The sequence below is a fragment of the Amphiprion ocellaris genome, chromosome 8 (assembly GCF_022539595.1).
Source record: "Amphiprion ocellaris isolate individual 3 ecotype Okinawa chromosome 8, ASM2253959v1, whole genome shotgun sequence".
NCBI lineage: Eukaryota > Metazoa > Chordata > Actinopteri > Pomacentridae > Amphiprion > Amphiprion ocellaris.
In genome coordinates this window covers 36,289,916-36,307,074 of record NC_072773.1, presented here as the reverse complement: position 1 = coordinate 36,307,074, position 17,159 = coordinate 36,289,916, and the positions used below count along the sequence as shown (strand labels likewise).

At 39.1% G+C, this 17,159-nt stretch overlaps 1 protein-coding gene across 3 annotated transcripts; it reads right to left on the bottom strand.

Moving 5' to 3' along the window:
• Positions 1–6: 6 nt before the first annotated feature.
• Positions 7–16,603, bottom strand: LOC111568952 (ERBB receptor feedback inhibitor 1). 3 transcript variants are annotated; one of them, XM_023270849.3, is made up of 4 exons: positions 16,480–16,594; positions 9,219–9,385; positions 5,889–5,968; positions 7–3,030 (listed from the first exon to the last, which is right to left on the bottom strand). In XM_023270849.3, exons 2-4 carry the CDS (start codon positions 9,263–9,265, stop codon positions 2,135–2,137), a joined length of 1,023 nt encoding a protein of 340 aa, XP_023126617.2. In that variant the 5' UTR covers positions 9,266–9,385; positions 16,480–16,594; the 3' UTR covers positions 7–2,134. The 3 variants fall into 3 exon arrangements, with proteins under 3 accessions (XP_023126617.2, XP_023126618.2, XP_023126619.2); XM_023270850.3 differs by having other exon boundaries at positions 9,219–9,382; positions 16,480–16,593; XM_023270851.3 differs by lacking the exon at positions 9,219–9,385 and having other exon boundaries at positions 16,480–16,603.
• Between the last annotated feature and the right edge of the window lie 556 nt (positions 16,604–17,159).

Genomic DNA, 17,159 nt, shown 5'->3' with positions numbered 1-17,159 from the left:
AGTCAGTTGTAGAATGAATAAGTTATTTATTTCTATAAATAGATTAAAAACAATTTTACTGTGATTTATGTTTGACACATGATAAACAGCCTTTCATTCGGGCCAAATCTGATACAGAACCTTCATGAGAACTTCCAACAGGTGGCCGTAACAAAGTGGTGAAAGTGGGCCTGCACCTCAACAGTGTAAACGTAACAAGACGCCCGAAGACGTCCCGTCTGTCCTCCGTTTGACCGTATTAGAGCTAAATTCACAAACATAATTAAAACAATTTTCAATTATGATTAAAAGTTCCTGTTTAAATATAAAAGTCCTCAATTAAAACTAAATCAGCGTAAAACCTTCAGCGTGTTCTTCATGAAAACACTCAAATGCAGGTTTTAGTCAAGTTTCAAATTTTGATCCTTTTTGACGACGTACCTTTAAATAAATGGAATAAAATGAAAACAGAGGGTGTTTTCCATGTAGAATCTAGACCAGGGGTGTCCAACAACCACTGGAGATCAAATTGGGCTGAATGTGGAACCTGGACTAAAATGAGTTTGACACCCCTGATCTAGACTGATATGTTTGATGTAAGTGAAATTATTTTTAAAAACCTGCAGAGCACCGCAGAATCCATCTGATAAAACCTGAGCTTTATCAGGTGAAGCGTCTGACGTCACTGTAGGTTTCTAATTTGGTCATATCTGTCAGTGAGAATGATTTAGCAAAACATTAAATCCATCAATACATTAAACTTTTCAAGCAGCATTGTCATAGAAATGACACACGTGTAATAAACAGTTTGATACAAGCCCAGCTCGTACCATTGTAATTATTCACTCTCTTGTAAGACGAACAGTAAAATATGAGCTCAGGCTGGTGGTGGTGATGTGAGCATCCGGCTGTCAGACAAACAAATTATGGCGCTTTTCCACTAGGACCTACTCTGCTCAACTTGTCTCGGGTTGTGAGGTTTTCCATTAGGACGTAGGACCTGGTACCAGCTACTATTTTAGTACCTACTTGGCCGGGGTTTTAAAGCGAGCTGATAACGTGACGTCTACAGAGTGCAGGCCACTGATTGGACAGGGAGTGACGACACACGAGAGTGAATCCTTCACAAAAACCAAACCCGGTATTTAAAAAAAAAAAAAAAAAAAAACTGACGACAGCGCACATTGCCATCCATCCATTTTCTTCCTCTTGTCTGGGGTTGGCTCGTGGAGGCAGCGGATGAAGCAGGTCATTCCAGACGTCCCTCCTCCCAGCAACACTTTCCAGCTCTTCCTGGGGGATCCCAAGGCGTTCCCAGGCCAGATGAGATATATAATCCCTCCAGCAGGTTGTGGTTCTACCCCGAGGTCTTCTCCCAGGTGGACGTGTTCGGAAAACCTCCAAAGGAAGTTTCCCTGGAGGATCTGAATCAGATGTCCAGATCACCTCAACTAGTTCCTTTAGAGGTGAAGGATCAGCAGCTCTACTCCGATCTCCCTTCAGATGTCTGAACTTCTCACCCTATCTCTAAGGCTGAACCCAGCCACCCTAAGGAGGAAGCTCATTTCTGCCGCTTGTATCCACGATTTTGTTCTTTCAGTCACTACCCAGAGCTCATGACCATAGTGAGGGTTGGAACGTAGATGGACCGGTGTGCATTGCTCTGCACGGAACTTGGCAAAATTTGAATATGACTGAGCAGCAGGTATATCATTGCCTCCATGTCCTCCATTGTTGTGTTGCGTTTGTGTCGCACACAAATCAGGTTAAGGGCCGCCGTGCTATGATGATTCCACCCACGATGAGGTGGTCCTCAATCGTAATGGAAAACGACCTAAATCGAGTCTAGCCGAGCCGAGTAGGTGCTAGTGGAAAAGCGCCTTTAGTGATGATACATTTTCCCTGTGTTTGTATCTCGCTGAACCAAAGTTAAACACGGTTACAGGAGGTCAATATTTCTCCACTATTAGTGAAAATACTGCATATTATCATGTGTTGTGGGTTGAAGTCTAAAATACTGACCGGTAAAATGTTCAGTCAAAAACAGAAAAACAAACCTCCCAGTGCAGCTGCGTGACAAAATATCAGTCAATATGACATTAAACCACGAGGTTATTAGTGATGTGAGTCACAGTTCTGTACTTCCAGAGGGTTTCTATCTCTTCTGCCAGGTGCCGCCGTGTCCCGTCTTGATCGGTTCGCTCATGAGTCTCTCCCGTCTGTCGGGGTGAGGCGGTCGGCCTGGCGGCAGCAGGATGTAGTGCGTGGCGCTGGCCTGTCTGCCATCCTTCAGAATGGGGACGATGCAGGGGGAAAACTGGGCCGGAGGCTGCGTCCGTTCGCTCTGCTGTCTCTGTAAGGCCTTGCTCACGTACTCCGGGTTTGCAGCGAAGCTCTGAGTGGCGGGCATCACTCCGTTGATGTAGATGGGAAGACATTTGGGGCTGGGGCTGCGCGGCGGGCAGGGCGGGACCAGCGGGACCCTCGGAGGGATTTTGGGAGGCTTGTCATCGTCGCTGGTCTTTGAGAAAGCGGTGGGTTTGGGCGGGATGGGGATGCGAGGAGGGACTAGGGGTTTGTCAGCAGGGAAGATGTCTGAGCAAGAGAATCTGTCTCTGGATGGTTTCCCATTTGCTGATGCCTCATGCTGGTTGTCGTCTCTCTGGAGCCAGTTATTTGCTCCAAACCGGCCTCTTCTAGCTGCCTCCTCTCTGCTGGGCCAAGAGAAAGCAATCCCAGCTCCACTGGCATGCAGTGAACTCTCCTGGTAGGCGTAGTTCACCTGTCCACAGTCTCTGCTGCTGCTGCCTCTGCACACCGGCTTCGGGCAGCTTTTGGGCAGAAGGCGCCGTCGGTCACTGGTGAAGAACTCCACTTCACTATCAGCTGCTTCATCCAACATCAGCTCCTCCGGGTCGGGCAGAGGCGGGAGGGGTTTGGATTCTCTGTGGTGGCTGCCGAACGCTGCTCGTCTCTGGGAGGAAGGAACCACCTGGTCTCCTTCATGGTGCAGCAGTAAGTTATCAGAGGTTAGGAAGAGGGAGATGTTGGCTGGGGAAGAGAGAAAAAAATCACGTTAAAGATCATAAATCCTTCCTTTACGCTCAGAAATCACTTCTTCGTTACACAATGTTCTCACTTTTGTAGTTTTGCGTTTCCTTTTTTGTCTCACTTGTGTTTTTTGTCTTGTTTTTGTCATTTTGTGTTTCCTTTTTGTCTTGCTTGTGTTTTTTGTCTTGTTTTTGTCATTTTGTGTTTCGCTTTACTCATTTTGTGTATCGTTTTTAGCGTTTTGTGGTTTTTTTGTCTCGCTTGTGTTGTTTGCCTTTTTTGTCATTTTGTTTTCTGCTTTTGTCATTTTTTACACATTTTTGTCATTTTGTGTCTTTTTTGTCACTTTGTAACACGTTTGTCTATTTTTTTCTTTTTGTTTTGTTTTGTTTCGTTTGTCTCATTTTTTGTCATTTTGTGTCTCGTTTTTGTCATTTTATGTCTCGTTTTTGTAATATTTTGTCTTGTTTTTGTCTTATTTTTGTCTTCTTTTGTTGCTTTGATCATAAAGTAAAATCCTCGATGGTTCAGTTCCAGATAGTTGTGACTAAATGTTGTGTTCCTTTGTAGACACTGTGATCTGGAAGTTGTAATGTGGAAATGATAAGCTGAAGCTAATGTTGCTGAAATTGAATTTGTTTCTCTTCAGAAATTTGCTATCGTTGTTGTTTCCCTCAGTGCAGAGGCGAATCTCACAGGAAGAAACATGGAAAACAACTTGCAATGATGAAAAAAAAGCTAAACTTGAGTGTGATGCAGGAGGGAGTAGGCTGTCCAATCTCCTAACAAAAACCCCTGAGCTGCTGGAGATACGACGCAGGAAACAGGAGTGAAAACATGTGGAAAACAACCGCTTAACCTATCACCCTCTTCGTCAAACATCAGCCACAACACCCTGATTAACGCAGGAATCACCATTATCTGCAGGCCAGGCGCATAATCTTAACCCAGCTTCCCATAACCTTCCCTGTGGAAACATCCGACGTGCCCCAGACTGCAGGAACAGCTGGTGACCGGAGAGTGATAGCTTCCCTCCCGGTTCACCACGCTGTCCTTCCTTAGATACACAACTCTGTTCTGTGACGACAAACTCACTTACACTCCGTCTACACACTGATTCAGCAGCAGAATGGGGTTTAAAGTAGGTTTAACACAGGGATATTATTGTCCTAAAGAGAAATCATTTATAAAAGTTTCACAGCAAATGAAAAGTAGTATCAAAACTGCAAAGATTTCTGTGATAATTAACGATAAATGTTATAAATGTTCTATTAAAATATTCTATCAAATTTATAAAGCATCCAAACTATCATGAGTACTAAACACATCCTGTAATAAGTCAGTCCTTTTGCATTATTTAACAGCAAATTCTTTGTTTCCTTTTTGAGATTTTAGTGCTATTTTAGTAAAAATCTACATAAATTTAAAAAAAAATTATGGATTCCAATCACATACGCATGTAATTAATGATTTAAACAAGTTGTCGAACGTTTCACAACAAATAAAAAAGTCAAAAATGCAAACTAAAGCTATAATCACAGATAAATATTAACATCCATCCATCCATTATCTATACACCGCTTAATCCTCACTAGGGTCGCGGGGGGGGCTGGAGCCTATCCCAGCTGACTCGGGCGAAGATAAATATTAACAATGTTCCTTTAAAATATGATCTCAAATTCATCAAAGCATCCAAACTAGTATCATATATCTCCTGTCACGTCAGTAATTATATGTGAAATAACAAGTATAACTCGTGCTTTAACAGAATATATGTTCTTTGTGTGCATTTGGTTCCGTTTTTGGGTTTTGTGCGGTTTAAGTTTGATTAAAAATGTGTACTGAAGCTATAATTACAGATAAATATAAGAATGATCCTTTAAAATGTGATCTCAAATTCATGAAGCATCCATACTCATCCTGTTAGGAGTCCTAGATTAGATGTAAACAACCAGCATGACAAGTGTTTAATAGAATATCTGTTCTGTTTTTCTTTTACGTTGTGTAGCGACGTGTTCTTTGTGTGTGTTTGGTTCCTTTTTTGGGTTTAAATCAAATAAACGTTAAGAAAAATATGAAGTGAAGCTCTAATTACAAATGAATTTAAGAATGTTCTTTTAAAATATGATCTCAAATTCTGTCAGATTCACAAAAAATCCAAACTATTGTCAGTAGGGATGCCCGACATCGGCATAAAAATGTAATATCTGTCAATATCTTTGTCGTTTCTTTGCCTATCATGAAAACCGATAAAACAATGCCTGGATTTTGCCGCCATTTACTCATAGAGAGAAGGAGAGTGTGAACTGTTGTTTGAGACAAATTTTTTTTAAAATGGCATAAATATGGCATTTTTTCCATAACTTCAGTTGAAGTAATTGTCTTATTTTGCACAGACAATGTTTACATCTGAGAATGCATCCAATGGAGTGTCACAATAAAATGAGGCATGATGTGTTAATTGTGTTAAATGACTTAAAAATTAGCCAGAATTACAGAGAATTTTCCAAAAATGATCTAAAATGATGAAAATGTCTTCAGAATGACATGAAAATATTCTAAAATGACTGGAAAACGATCCAAAATCAGTCAGAATTTATCTCTGATTAAAAATGATCCAGAATGACTGAAAACTTGCAGAATGTGTTAAAATATGTTAGAACATTCTGGAAAACACAAAACTGAACCCATTTTCTCAAAAACTACAGAAAATGAGTCAGACCACTCTGCTTCCAAACCGTTTATTTATTCCCAAGCTGATTCTAGTTGGAAACAGGATTTAAATTGTAGCTTTCCTCTGTGATAAAATGCCCCTATAACAGCATCTATGTAAAATGAATCTAGATAAAGAGACTCACAGTTAAATTGTTTGGCCATCTGCTGCTGTTGAAGCTCCTTCAGGTTGTGATCCATGTCAGCACTCAGACCAAAGCAAACTCTGCCAAACAACAGCAACAGAGAGAGAGTTGAGAAATCCATAGAGAGCTGAACATGTGTGTAAATCATTCCTGCACATAACCTGTCATAAGTCAGTCATTATGTGTGGAAAAAACAAGCAGGACAAGCACTTTAACAGAATATATGTTCTGGTCTCCTTTCACATTATGCAACAGCACTGCGAGGGACTGGATGTTTGGTCTAAATCGTGTTCTTAATGTGTGTGTTTGGTGGTTTTGGTGCTATTTAAAGAAAATCAACAAAAAGACATTACGGATTCACATGGAAACTATTAGAGCAGGGGTATCAAACTCATTCCAGTTCAGATTCCACATTCAGACCAATTTGATCTTCAGTGGACCAGACCAGTAAAACCACAGCATAATAACCTATCATAGAGTGTCTACAAAGGAACACAACATTTAGTCACAGATATCTGGAACTGAACCATATAGGATTTTACTTTATGATCAAAATGACAAAAGTCAGACAAAAAAAACAAGACAAAATATTATAAAAATGAGATACAAAATGACATTAAATGAGACAAATGACAAAAGTCAGAAAAAAAACAACATAAACAAGACAAAATATTACAAAAATGAGACTTTACGATCAAAACAACATGTCATGGTGTAGAACAGTGGTAGCCAACACTGTGCCCGCTGGCGCCTGGTTGCCCGCAGAGACCACGTGAGTTGCCCCCAACACCTCCTAAAAATAACACTAGTCACCATGAAATTCCTTACAAAAAATTATAAAAAATTATAGTTGCTGTTATTTTTTAATCGGAAATACTTACATTAATGCAAATTGAATTGAAAAATTTTAAATTACAACATTTATTATAATTTTTTTTTTTTTTTTAAACTACAACGTCTTCGGTGTAAATGAACTTTGACCTTGTCCGAGTCAAAGTTCACTGCGCATGTCAAACTACCACGTCACTCTGCTGAAGCGTCCGGATGCAGACACTTCGGGAAGCTAGGTGTGGTTTTTACCCCCAGAACATGACAGAGAAGTGAACGAGGAAACACTATTTTCACGATGACTGGGAGGAAGAGTTCTTTTTCACGACAATGAAAGATAAATGTATGCGTCCTATTTGCGGGGCGACTATTGCGTCGGCAAAGCGGCACAACGTGGAGAGACGCTACTTTAGCCGCTACAAAGCTTCCACGCTAACTAGCCACCTGCTAGCGGACATAGACTGGATGTGCACTACGGACAGGAAAAATCCAGGACTTAAAGGCAGCTTTGGCATCTACAACGCGGCGAAAAGTTTCTTTGTGGAGAAAAATGTACCATTAGAAAAGCTTGTTTCAGTGACGACAGATGGGGCTCCTTCATGACGGGTCGCCATGCAGGCTTCATTGTACGATGCAAAGGTGATCCAGACTTCCCAACATTCCTACATTACCACTGCATCATTCACCAGCAGGACATATGTATGTACAAAAGTGGCCGGATTTGATCATGTGATGACTCGTGTCGTGAAGATCATAAATGGCTCCAAAGCCAGACAACCAGGACATTGAAGGTGCAGCTGGAGGAGCTGTTAGCTGAACATGGTGACCTGTTACTACACACAGAAACCCCATGGATCAGCAGGGGAACAGTTTTGCAGCGTTTTTTTAGTCACTGTTGGCCGAAATCAAAGAGTTCCTGCAATCCAAAGGGGAAGACACCTTGCTGCTTGAGGACACTGAGTGGATTCTTGCCCTTGCATTTTTAACAGACATCACTGGGAAACTGAACCATCTGAACTGTGAGCTGCAAGGTAAAGGTAAGACATGATAAGCTCTGCAATGCCAGGCTTCCCACTAACACACATTTACAGACAAAGAAAGAGGTAACATGTTGTCATTCAAAACACCGTGCCATTACACAATATGTGAAAAATAATTTGTTGAAAACATGTTATGATTTGTTAAAAATGTTGCAATGCTGGTGAAAAATACTGGTGATTAATACTAATGTGATAGGATTCATTTCAAAATGTGAAAGAGTTGATTTTTTTTCTTAAATAACTAATAATTTGTACAAACATGGCACAGAGTTCATGAATTGTTCAAAAATGTTAAAAAGGTAGTATGCACAAATGAAGCATGATTTGATGACGGTTAATGATTTCCTAAAAATGTTAGAAGTGACAGTTTGCACAGAAATGTAACTGGTGTGATTTTGAACAAAATGCTGCAAATATGCTGATTCATACAAAACTGCCAAGAAAGATATTTACCAAAGTTTCAGAGATGGGATACCTCTGACTTTTAAATATTAGAACAGATTTCCATATATATGTGTGTGTGTTTCCTACCGTCATTGTTGTGGAAATCGTTGTTAATTATTGTAAGGAATAATTAACATACATGTGATCAGACAGTCTTTTTACATATTATTTTCATTATTGTTATTATTGTTTAAAGATGATGGCGCAAGTTTGCTATTGAGGAAGTTTGTATCAAACAAGGTGCCCTTCGTACTACTCAGTACCCTTGAAGTTGCTCTTGGGTTCAAAAAGGTTGGTGACTCCTGGTGTAGAACTATACTAAATTTAGAGTTTTACAAATTTGAGACAAACGACATAAAACAAATAAAAAAAGACAAAAAATTACAAAACGACAATAAAATAAGAAACAAATGACAAAAAAACAACAAAACAAGACAAAATATGACAAAAATGAGACACAAAATGACAAAAGAACAATGAACAATCTAGTATTTTACTTTCTGATCAAAACAACTTGTCATGGTCTAGAAATTATTATATTTATAGTTTTACTAATTTACAATCTGCAGTTAATGTCTTCTCTGGAATTATTACACTTTGAGGGCCGGATTGGACCCTCTGGAGGGCCGCTTTTGGCCCACGGGCCTCACGTTGGACACCCCTGGGTTAGAGGATTAACTGGAGTCAGATCCTCTTTAAGCAGCTTCAGGTGTTTATCTTGTGTAACATCCAATAAATGTATTATTGGATGCAGACGTGAGACACTGAACTTGTTGACTTTTTATTTGTTCATCTTTTGTTTACAGATAATAAAAATAATTAGTTCTGTGTCAAAACTGGATTTTATGATCACAGTATATCAGAGGTGTCCAACATCCAGCCCACTTGAGATCAGATTGAGTTGGATGTGGAACCTGAACTAAAATGAGTTTTACAGCCCTGGTTTTTATCATCGCACTGTGTATAATTTTATGTCTGCTTTGTGTTTCTTCTGGTATTAATCGCTGTGTTCGTGTACCTGCTCAGCTCATGCTGTCCCCAGTAGTTATTCTGACTCCCAGCCATGTTGTGGCAGAATTTACATTTCTAAAACTCCCGAAGGTCCGTTTGGTATCGATCCAAAGCTCCAACACGAGTCAGCTCCATCAAACCCATCGCAGCGTCATTCTAGCCGACGGCGATCTGCTGGAGAGACGCAGAAAATGGAGCGTTAGTCGATCCACCTGGACATCTGCAACATTTGCATCTCGTTAGAGACAAAACGCACAGATTGTCTGGAACATCTGGCGTCTGTATTACGTCACTGGGTTCATTAGTGCAGGTTGCACCTCTGTCAGCTCGTAAACAAGGCGAATGAACAACGAACATGTGGAACAAAAAACCCCGTCCAGCTCACACAGCTGCACGTTCTCATCCTGAGAGGCCGGTCAGAGGTCAGGCAGCGATAAAGAACAAACATGAGGAAGAAAAATATGCTGCATATATCACCGATAGATTCATCTACTGTACATAGAAACGTATGGAATTATAGAAAAACACACAAAGCTAAATATATTAAATGGGATGTTTTAGGGAGAAAACATTTCCTGCTTTAATTTTCATTTATAGTTTTGTGTGAATATAATAGGCAATAATACAGAACAAATTGAAGGAGTAGGGAGAGAAGCACGCACAAATATAGTGTATAAAACATTTCCACAAATACATATATTATATATATATAAATACACGTAATTCCACGTTATATAAAAAGTGAAGAAAGGTCAATATGTTAACCCTTATGTTGTCCTGCGGGTCAAAATTGACTCGTTTTAGAGTTTGAAAATGTGGAAAAATATATTTTCACAGTGAAACTTCTGATGTCCACATTTTCAACATTTTTGGGAAATCTGTGAACATTTTTTGGTGGAAAAAAGAAATGTCTATATGTATTTGTCTTTTTTTGTCTGACTTTTGTTTTGTCTCTGGTTTTTGAAATTTTGTTTCACGTTTTTGTCATTTTGTGTTTCCTTTTTGTCTCGCTTGTGTTTTTTTGTCTAATTTTTGTCATTTTGTGTTTTGCTTTATTCATTATCTTGTGTATCGTTCTGTCTTTTTTGTCTCGTTTTTGTCGTTAGTCCATTTTTTGTCATTGTGTAACTTTTTTGTCAAATTTTTTGTCTCTTTTTGTTTTGTTTTGTGTCGTTTCTCTCATTTTTTGTAATTTTGTTTCTCTCTTGTTTTGTGTCTCGTTTTTGTAATATTTTGTCTTGTTTTTGTTGTTTTTTGTCTTTTTAAAGTAAAATCCTCTGGTTCAGTTCCAGATAGCTGTGACTAGATGTGTTCCTTTGTAGTCACTCTGTGATCTGGAAGTTGTAATGTGGAAATGATAAACTGAGGCTGAATGTTGCTGAAATTTTGATTTATCTTTCTTCATAAATTTCCGGTTGTTCATGATGTTTTCTAAAAAGATAATTCCTTAAATGTGAACATTTTCAGGATGTATTTTGTTGCACTAAAACAAAGGAAAAATGTGGATTTGTGGTTATTTCTAGGTTATTATGCTGTGGTTTTATTGGTCCGGTCCACTGGAGATCAAACTGGACTGAATGTGGAACCTGGACTAAGATGAGTAGTTTTGTGTATATACTGTACATATAGTGTTAAAGAGCTGGGTAAATGCAAAAACACTTATTACAGCCCAGCAGAGTTGATTAACTGTACAATGTACCAGGACATCTCTAAAATTACACACCTACTGATATTCTACTCATTGTGCAAGAGTTCACTTTGCAAAAAAGTCCAACTAAGCAAATGAAAAGCGCCTCATGAGAGTCACGTATGACAGATTTTTACCAGACACACTAAACTAGAAAACACGTCTGTGATACGCTGCATTGTTCCTGCAGGAAACGCCCGACACAACAAAAAGCGGCCCAGTGAAAGCCTCCAGTCTGCATCTCTTTGTGGTTCCACTTTAAAGGCATCTGTCTGATGGGACGGCTGTTACACAACCTCTGGGTCAGATGCGGGAGGCCGACGGCGCTGCTCGCCCTCCTTCCTCCCCGTGACCGTCAAGCCCTGCAGTATCCGCCCTCACAACAGGGGCTGATTGTACCAGCATTCCTGTGATGCTGACCGACACGCACCAGCACACGCTTCAAGGAATATTCCACTTGATTCAGATCAGGCTGTGGGTCCAAATCTAGTTTGGCTTATTAATGTAGGAGGAACGGTTCATTTCAATCCACCACACAGCAGCTGAGAGGGAAATGCCTTAGTGTCAAAATGATTTAAAGCGATCGTATTAGGCAGCTTGTGACCAAAAAAGTGAGTTTGTACTGTCAGACAAAGCTGTACATTCAGTTTAAATATCGAACAAGCACTAAAAGGAAGATATAAAAGAAAAAAGACACCAACCACAGCAGCCATGTTGCCTGGTTCAGATGCTCACCGTTCTACATCTACAGTCATGTAAAAAAATGATCAGACCACCCTTGGTTTCTTTAATTTCTTGTTCATTTTAATGCCTGGTACCACTAAAGGAACATTTGTTTGGACAAATACAATGATAACAACAAAAATAGCTGATAAGAGTTTGATTTCAGAGCTGATATCTGATATTTTCCAAGGGAGGCTAGATATCAGACACAGGAACGGATGAGTGACAGTCATCTGGTGGGTAGAAAGACGTTTCCTGACCAGCTAGCAGTTTGGTAGAACCATGTTGGGCTTATTTTTTCTTGGTGGAATGAACGGCTGTCTTGGAGATCTTCAGTTTTTTGGCTACCTGTCACTCATGATGGCTGCCTTTGTGGCTTCACATAATTCTTTAGTTTTAGGCGTTATGTGAGAGCTGACAGCTTCTGAGTTCTGCTACAGCTTGAATGTCAGCAGGAAACCACTCTAGACCTTTGCATGTGCTGCTGATGACATGAAATGTCCTCTTATAGACCCTGGAATACAATGAAGCTGAAGCAGGTCAGATAGGACATAAAGCATTATGGAATCAGCTGCATTTTGTTGTCGTGTTCATTGTATTCTTCAGTTAATGTACCTTTAGCTGTACCAGGCATTGAAATGAAAAAGAAATTGAAGAAAACAAGGGTGGTCTGATCATTTTTTCTGTGACTGTATATACATATATGGTTCCAACTGATATCAGTGCCGGCAGACGAACAGTCCTGAGTCAGGTGAAGGTAAATCTGCTCTTATGTGACAGCTGAAGGGGTTTGTGTTAGCAGCTCTTTACCCCGGTGGTGTATCCAAGAGCAGAGGAAGATTTATTATCCAGCCTCCAGTGTGGAGAACTGATTCTGATGGCAACAGTGAATAAACTTTCCCTTCCCTAGCTTTGATACTTACAATCCCACTTGAACACCTCCTGAACTTGCAAACTCCAGTAAAAAGTCCCATTTCACATTGAAATGTAAGCACTGAATTAAACACAAACGCCTGCAGGTCCTCTTTACTATCACCCTGCCATCTTATTCTTCAAAGTCCTGCTTTGTTTCATGTCAACAATTGAAGTGGGAGGAGAACAATGCAGAGCATGCAAAGAGAAACCCACAACAAACAAAACAGTGACGTCTGTTTGAATATTAATGCCGTGCTTAAAACAACCCTCTGTGGCGTCATTTCCACCCATGAGCCTCGGAGATGGAAGACGCTGAACAATTAGGAATTCTACCGGCAATTACTCAGTTGTGCATGAATGGAAGCACTCAGCCATGAATGGGCCTTTGTGTCGCTTTAGTCCACAGAGAAGCGAAGCCCGAAAATACGAGTGAACTCTCCCATGAGGTTAGGACCAGAGATACGCCATGGAGACGAGCCCACACGGCCGAGGTATGAGCCCGATGCCGGCATCCCCGGCAGGAGGACGGAGCGTTGTTGGCTCAGCTGGAAGGACAAACCGGAGCAGGAGGAAACAGTTTGTTCGGCTCAATGCAGGAGCTCTGATGGCAAACCCAGCATCACTCTGTCCAAGCAGCAGGACATTCACTGACCGGACCTCTACAGACGAGTTCATTAGGTGGTGGCTCTCTGTAGTCTATACTCTACATTAAAGCCTGAAAAATACAGGACTCTGATCCAAATTTTGCACAATATACATGTACAGTCTACCACTGCATTAAACAGTGGATGAGAATGTGAATCTGCAGCATAACTGGAGGCATATTAACCAAATATAATCCAAATTAATCACGTTAGTTGGTCTTACTAACGGAAAATACAAAAGTTGTTGCAAAAGTACAGATAGTAGGCAGACAAACCAGACCTGTACTGTACCGTATGTTCTAAATCACAGCCTGAACTTACTGGATTTTACTGGTTTTAGGAAGTAAGAAATTCTGCCATCGAGTCCCCCGCTCAATATCGTTTCTATATATGTTCTATAAATGTTGAGGCCTTCGTTTCTCAACTTTCCAGCAACATAATTCACAAACTAGCTTCCACGAATACCACAAATCTTGACTCCGCACCGCCGTCTGCTCTGCTACATGTGCTGCAGACAGAGCTATGACTGTTACTGAACTGTTTCTAAATGACCTCAAGCCTTTTCTGTACTACGCTCTGAAAAAAGAAAGCTTTTGGATCTGCACCTACAGGACAACATACATGTCAATATTGTCATATCAGCGACCAATTTTTGGTTTCTGGACTAATTTTCAGTAATTATGGATCATTTTTTGAGTCATTTTGTACAATTTCTTGTCATTTCCAACAAGTTTTATGTCAGCTTGGATCTTTTCTTGTCATTTTGGATCATTTTTGTGGCTTTGGGATAATTTTCAAGTCATTTAGGACAAATTTCGTGTCATTCTGGACTAGTTTTCTGTAATTATGGATCATTTTCTTGTCATTTTGTAAACTTTTCGAGTTATTTTGGATAATTTTCTTGTCATTGCCAACAAGTTTTATGTCATCTTGGATCATTTAGCGTCATTTTGGATCTTTTTTGGTCTTTGGGCTAATTCTTGAGTCAATTAGGACAAATTTCATGTCATTCTGGAAGGCAGGACGTGTAACGATAGAATAAACACTGAATGACCCAACTGTGTGGCAGTTTGTGGTAGGAAAAAGGCCTCAAATTCAAAAATACAATGCAAAAATCTCAGAAACGCTAGGCATGTACTAAATTTTTTTATGGCTATATAACAGTGACATAAGTATAGTTTACATTTTTGCATTCTGGATTTAAATCCAAAGTGTTGCACCTCTTCTGATTTGTCTTTTCATGTTAATTGTTTAATTTTGTTGCCCACTAGACTTCATAGAACGGCCTCCAGACTACATTTAACTGCCCATATTTCTGTACAACCATGTGAAGAAAAAAACATCTTGGAATCTTGACCTAAATCCTGACTGTGGGAAAAACACAGGTGACTCACTGGTCTGGGCTCGTTTTATTCATGAGCTGTACACTAAATTCATCATCTAACACTGTTTAGGTTCTGCGACCCGTATTTATTAATGGAGGTGATTCAGGTCATGTCCACAACAGAAAAACAAAGAAAGGTGGTCGAGCTGTGGTCTGGAAATCGTCTGGGAATGCGTAGAGTTGCTGCTTGTGAGAATCAGCTGTAGACTGACATTTTGACTCAGTTCCACTTTAAATTACAGAAAACCAGACGTGATAAAATTTGGGGAGATTATGCTGCATGTTGTCTCTGTAAAGAGCACAAAAGAGCAAAGTTTTGGGTGAAACTCAGAGAGGGAGCTGCTCAAAGCTTTCCAAACTGGTTTAAAAGCCTCAAGCAGCTTTCAGATGTGATCGTCTGTAAAAAGGTCACATTTAAAATGATTTAAGCAACACATTCCAGACATTTAACACTAAAACTGAATACAGCTGACGATGATCAACATTTTCCTCAGATTGTGTGATTTGATTTACATTTTAGATTCAGGATGGAAGGAGTTCAAAATATAAAGCTATCAATCTGCATTTATCTAATTCATAAGAATTAATATGTGGTCATCCACACTGTAAGATAGATAGATAGATAGACAGATAGATAGATAGATAGATAGATAGACAGATAGATAGATAGATAGATAGATAGATAGATAGATAGATAGATAGATAGATAGATAGATAGATAGACTATAGATTATAGATTATAGATAGATATACTATAGATAGACAGATTATAGATAGATAGATAGATAGATAGATAGATAGATAGATAGATAGATAGATAGATAGATAGATAGACTATAGATTATAGATTATAGATAGATATACTATAGATAGACAGATTATAGATAGATAGATAGATAGATAGATAGATAGATAGATAGATAGATAGATAGATAGATAGATAGATAGATAGATAGATAGATAGATAGATAGATAGATAGATAGATGGATGGATAGATGGATCTAATTTTACAAACAAATCTATGTAAAATAGCAAAGCTGGAACTTCTTGTTCCATCACTAAATGCATCTAATTTTAAATATATATATATATATATATATATATATATATATATATATACACACACACAGCATAAAACTTAGATGTAACAGTAGTTTCACCGTTTAAATAAAAAGGAAAAATTTGAGAAATTCTGATAATCTTGTGAATGATGTATTTTAATTCTATTGATAAAAAGTTTCGAAAATCAAAATGTCAAACTTATTCGAAGATATGTTACATTAGATATGTCAATTATTTTCTATTTTATACTTATTCAAAGTTTAAATTGTTTAATGTTTTGTTACACAAGACATGTCGATTCTATTCTACTCTTTCTATTCAATTGGGGTTTTTTTTGTTTGTTTTGTTTTTTTTGACATCTTAATGATATTCTCGTGTTTTTGAAAAATCTAATTCAGGGAAATACTCTGTGAAATAAGGAGGAAAAATTCCCTCATATTCCAGGTATTTCCTCCACCTGGCTGACCGGCTGTCCAGCGCCCTCTAGCGGCTGCCGGCGGACAGACCGGCTGGTCCACCAGCCACCATCCCGCCTCGACTCGGCTCCTCTGGCCGGAACACGGAGCCCCTGCAGCGGCTTGTGAGAGCGCTGAGTCCCGCTGTCCTCAGACTAACGAACCGGTTCAACTAAACACGATTTTCTCCATAAAAACCATCTAAAGTGACTTTTAAAACTATCTTTACCTCCCTTAAACCCTTTTTCAGTAAAATAACGTTGGGAAAAACAATCCGTATCTTTATATTAACATAAAATTCCATTTAACAGTTTTCCCTCGCACAACACTATCCCTAATGGCTCCGGTTAAATAGACCCCAGATTTATCTAAATAAATAAACTTCAGGGAGTCTTACCAGCACGTAGAGCCCAGAGTTTGGTTCCGATGTGATAGAGTTAGTAGTAAAGAATCAGTCAGAGCTGAACCATGTGGACCATCCTCCTGTCAACAACCCTGGAGGAGAAACTCATTTAGTGTCACAGTGACGTTCAGCTCCACATCTGCTTATAAAAGCTCAGAAACTCCACCCAGAGCAGCCTTAAAGGGAAAAAACCCCAGAAAACACCAAACAGTGCAGCATTAGGAAACTATAAGTCATCAGGAGCAAATTAATGCTTTATTCTCTGAGTTTATTTAACTTTGAGTCCCACTATTTAATTCTAACACAATGTTTTTTTTTTATTTTATTTTAATGTCACATACAAAACACACAACAATGTCCTGAAATATGATTAAACTACATAAAAGAAATTAAAATCTTGTTTTTTTTTAAGTCAGATTTTAAATTATAGTGTATTTTGCTTTTACTTACATCCAGGAATTAGATTTTTAATCGAGCAGCCAGAGATTTTTTTTTAGCTTCTTGTGGGATTTTCAGGTCAAAAACATTAAAAATAAACACCACCATTAGGAAACCACATGTCATCAGGAGCAAATTACTGATTTAGTGGAGATTTTACCAACTTTTGAGGCCCTAACATCAGTAGACTTTGGTTCCAAGTTGCAGAAATAATGTGTTATTTTACTAACCTGCTA

Coding starts and splice junctions, on each gene's coding strand:
- LOC111568952 (XM_023270849.3), bottom strand. CDS start 9,265: ATGGCTGGGAGTCAGAATAACTACTGGGGACAGCATGAGCTGAGCAG. Junction 5,969..9,218: donor GGACAGCATGAGCTGAGCAG/GTACACGAACAC, acceptor GTTGTTTGGCAG/AGTTTGCTTTGGTCTGAGTG. Junction 3,031..5,888: donor GATGGCCAAACAATTTAACT/GTGAGTCTCTTT, acceptor TCTCTTCCCCAG/CCAACATCTCCCTCTTCCTA.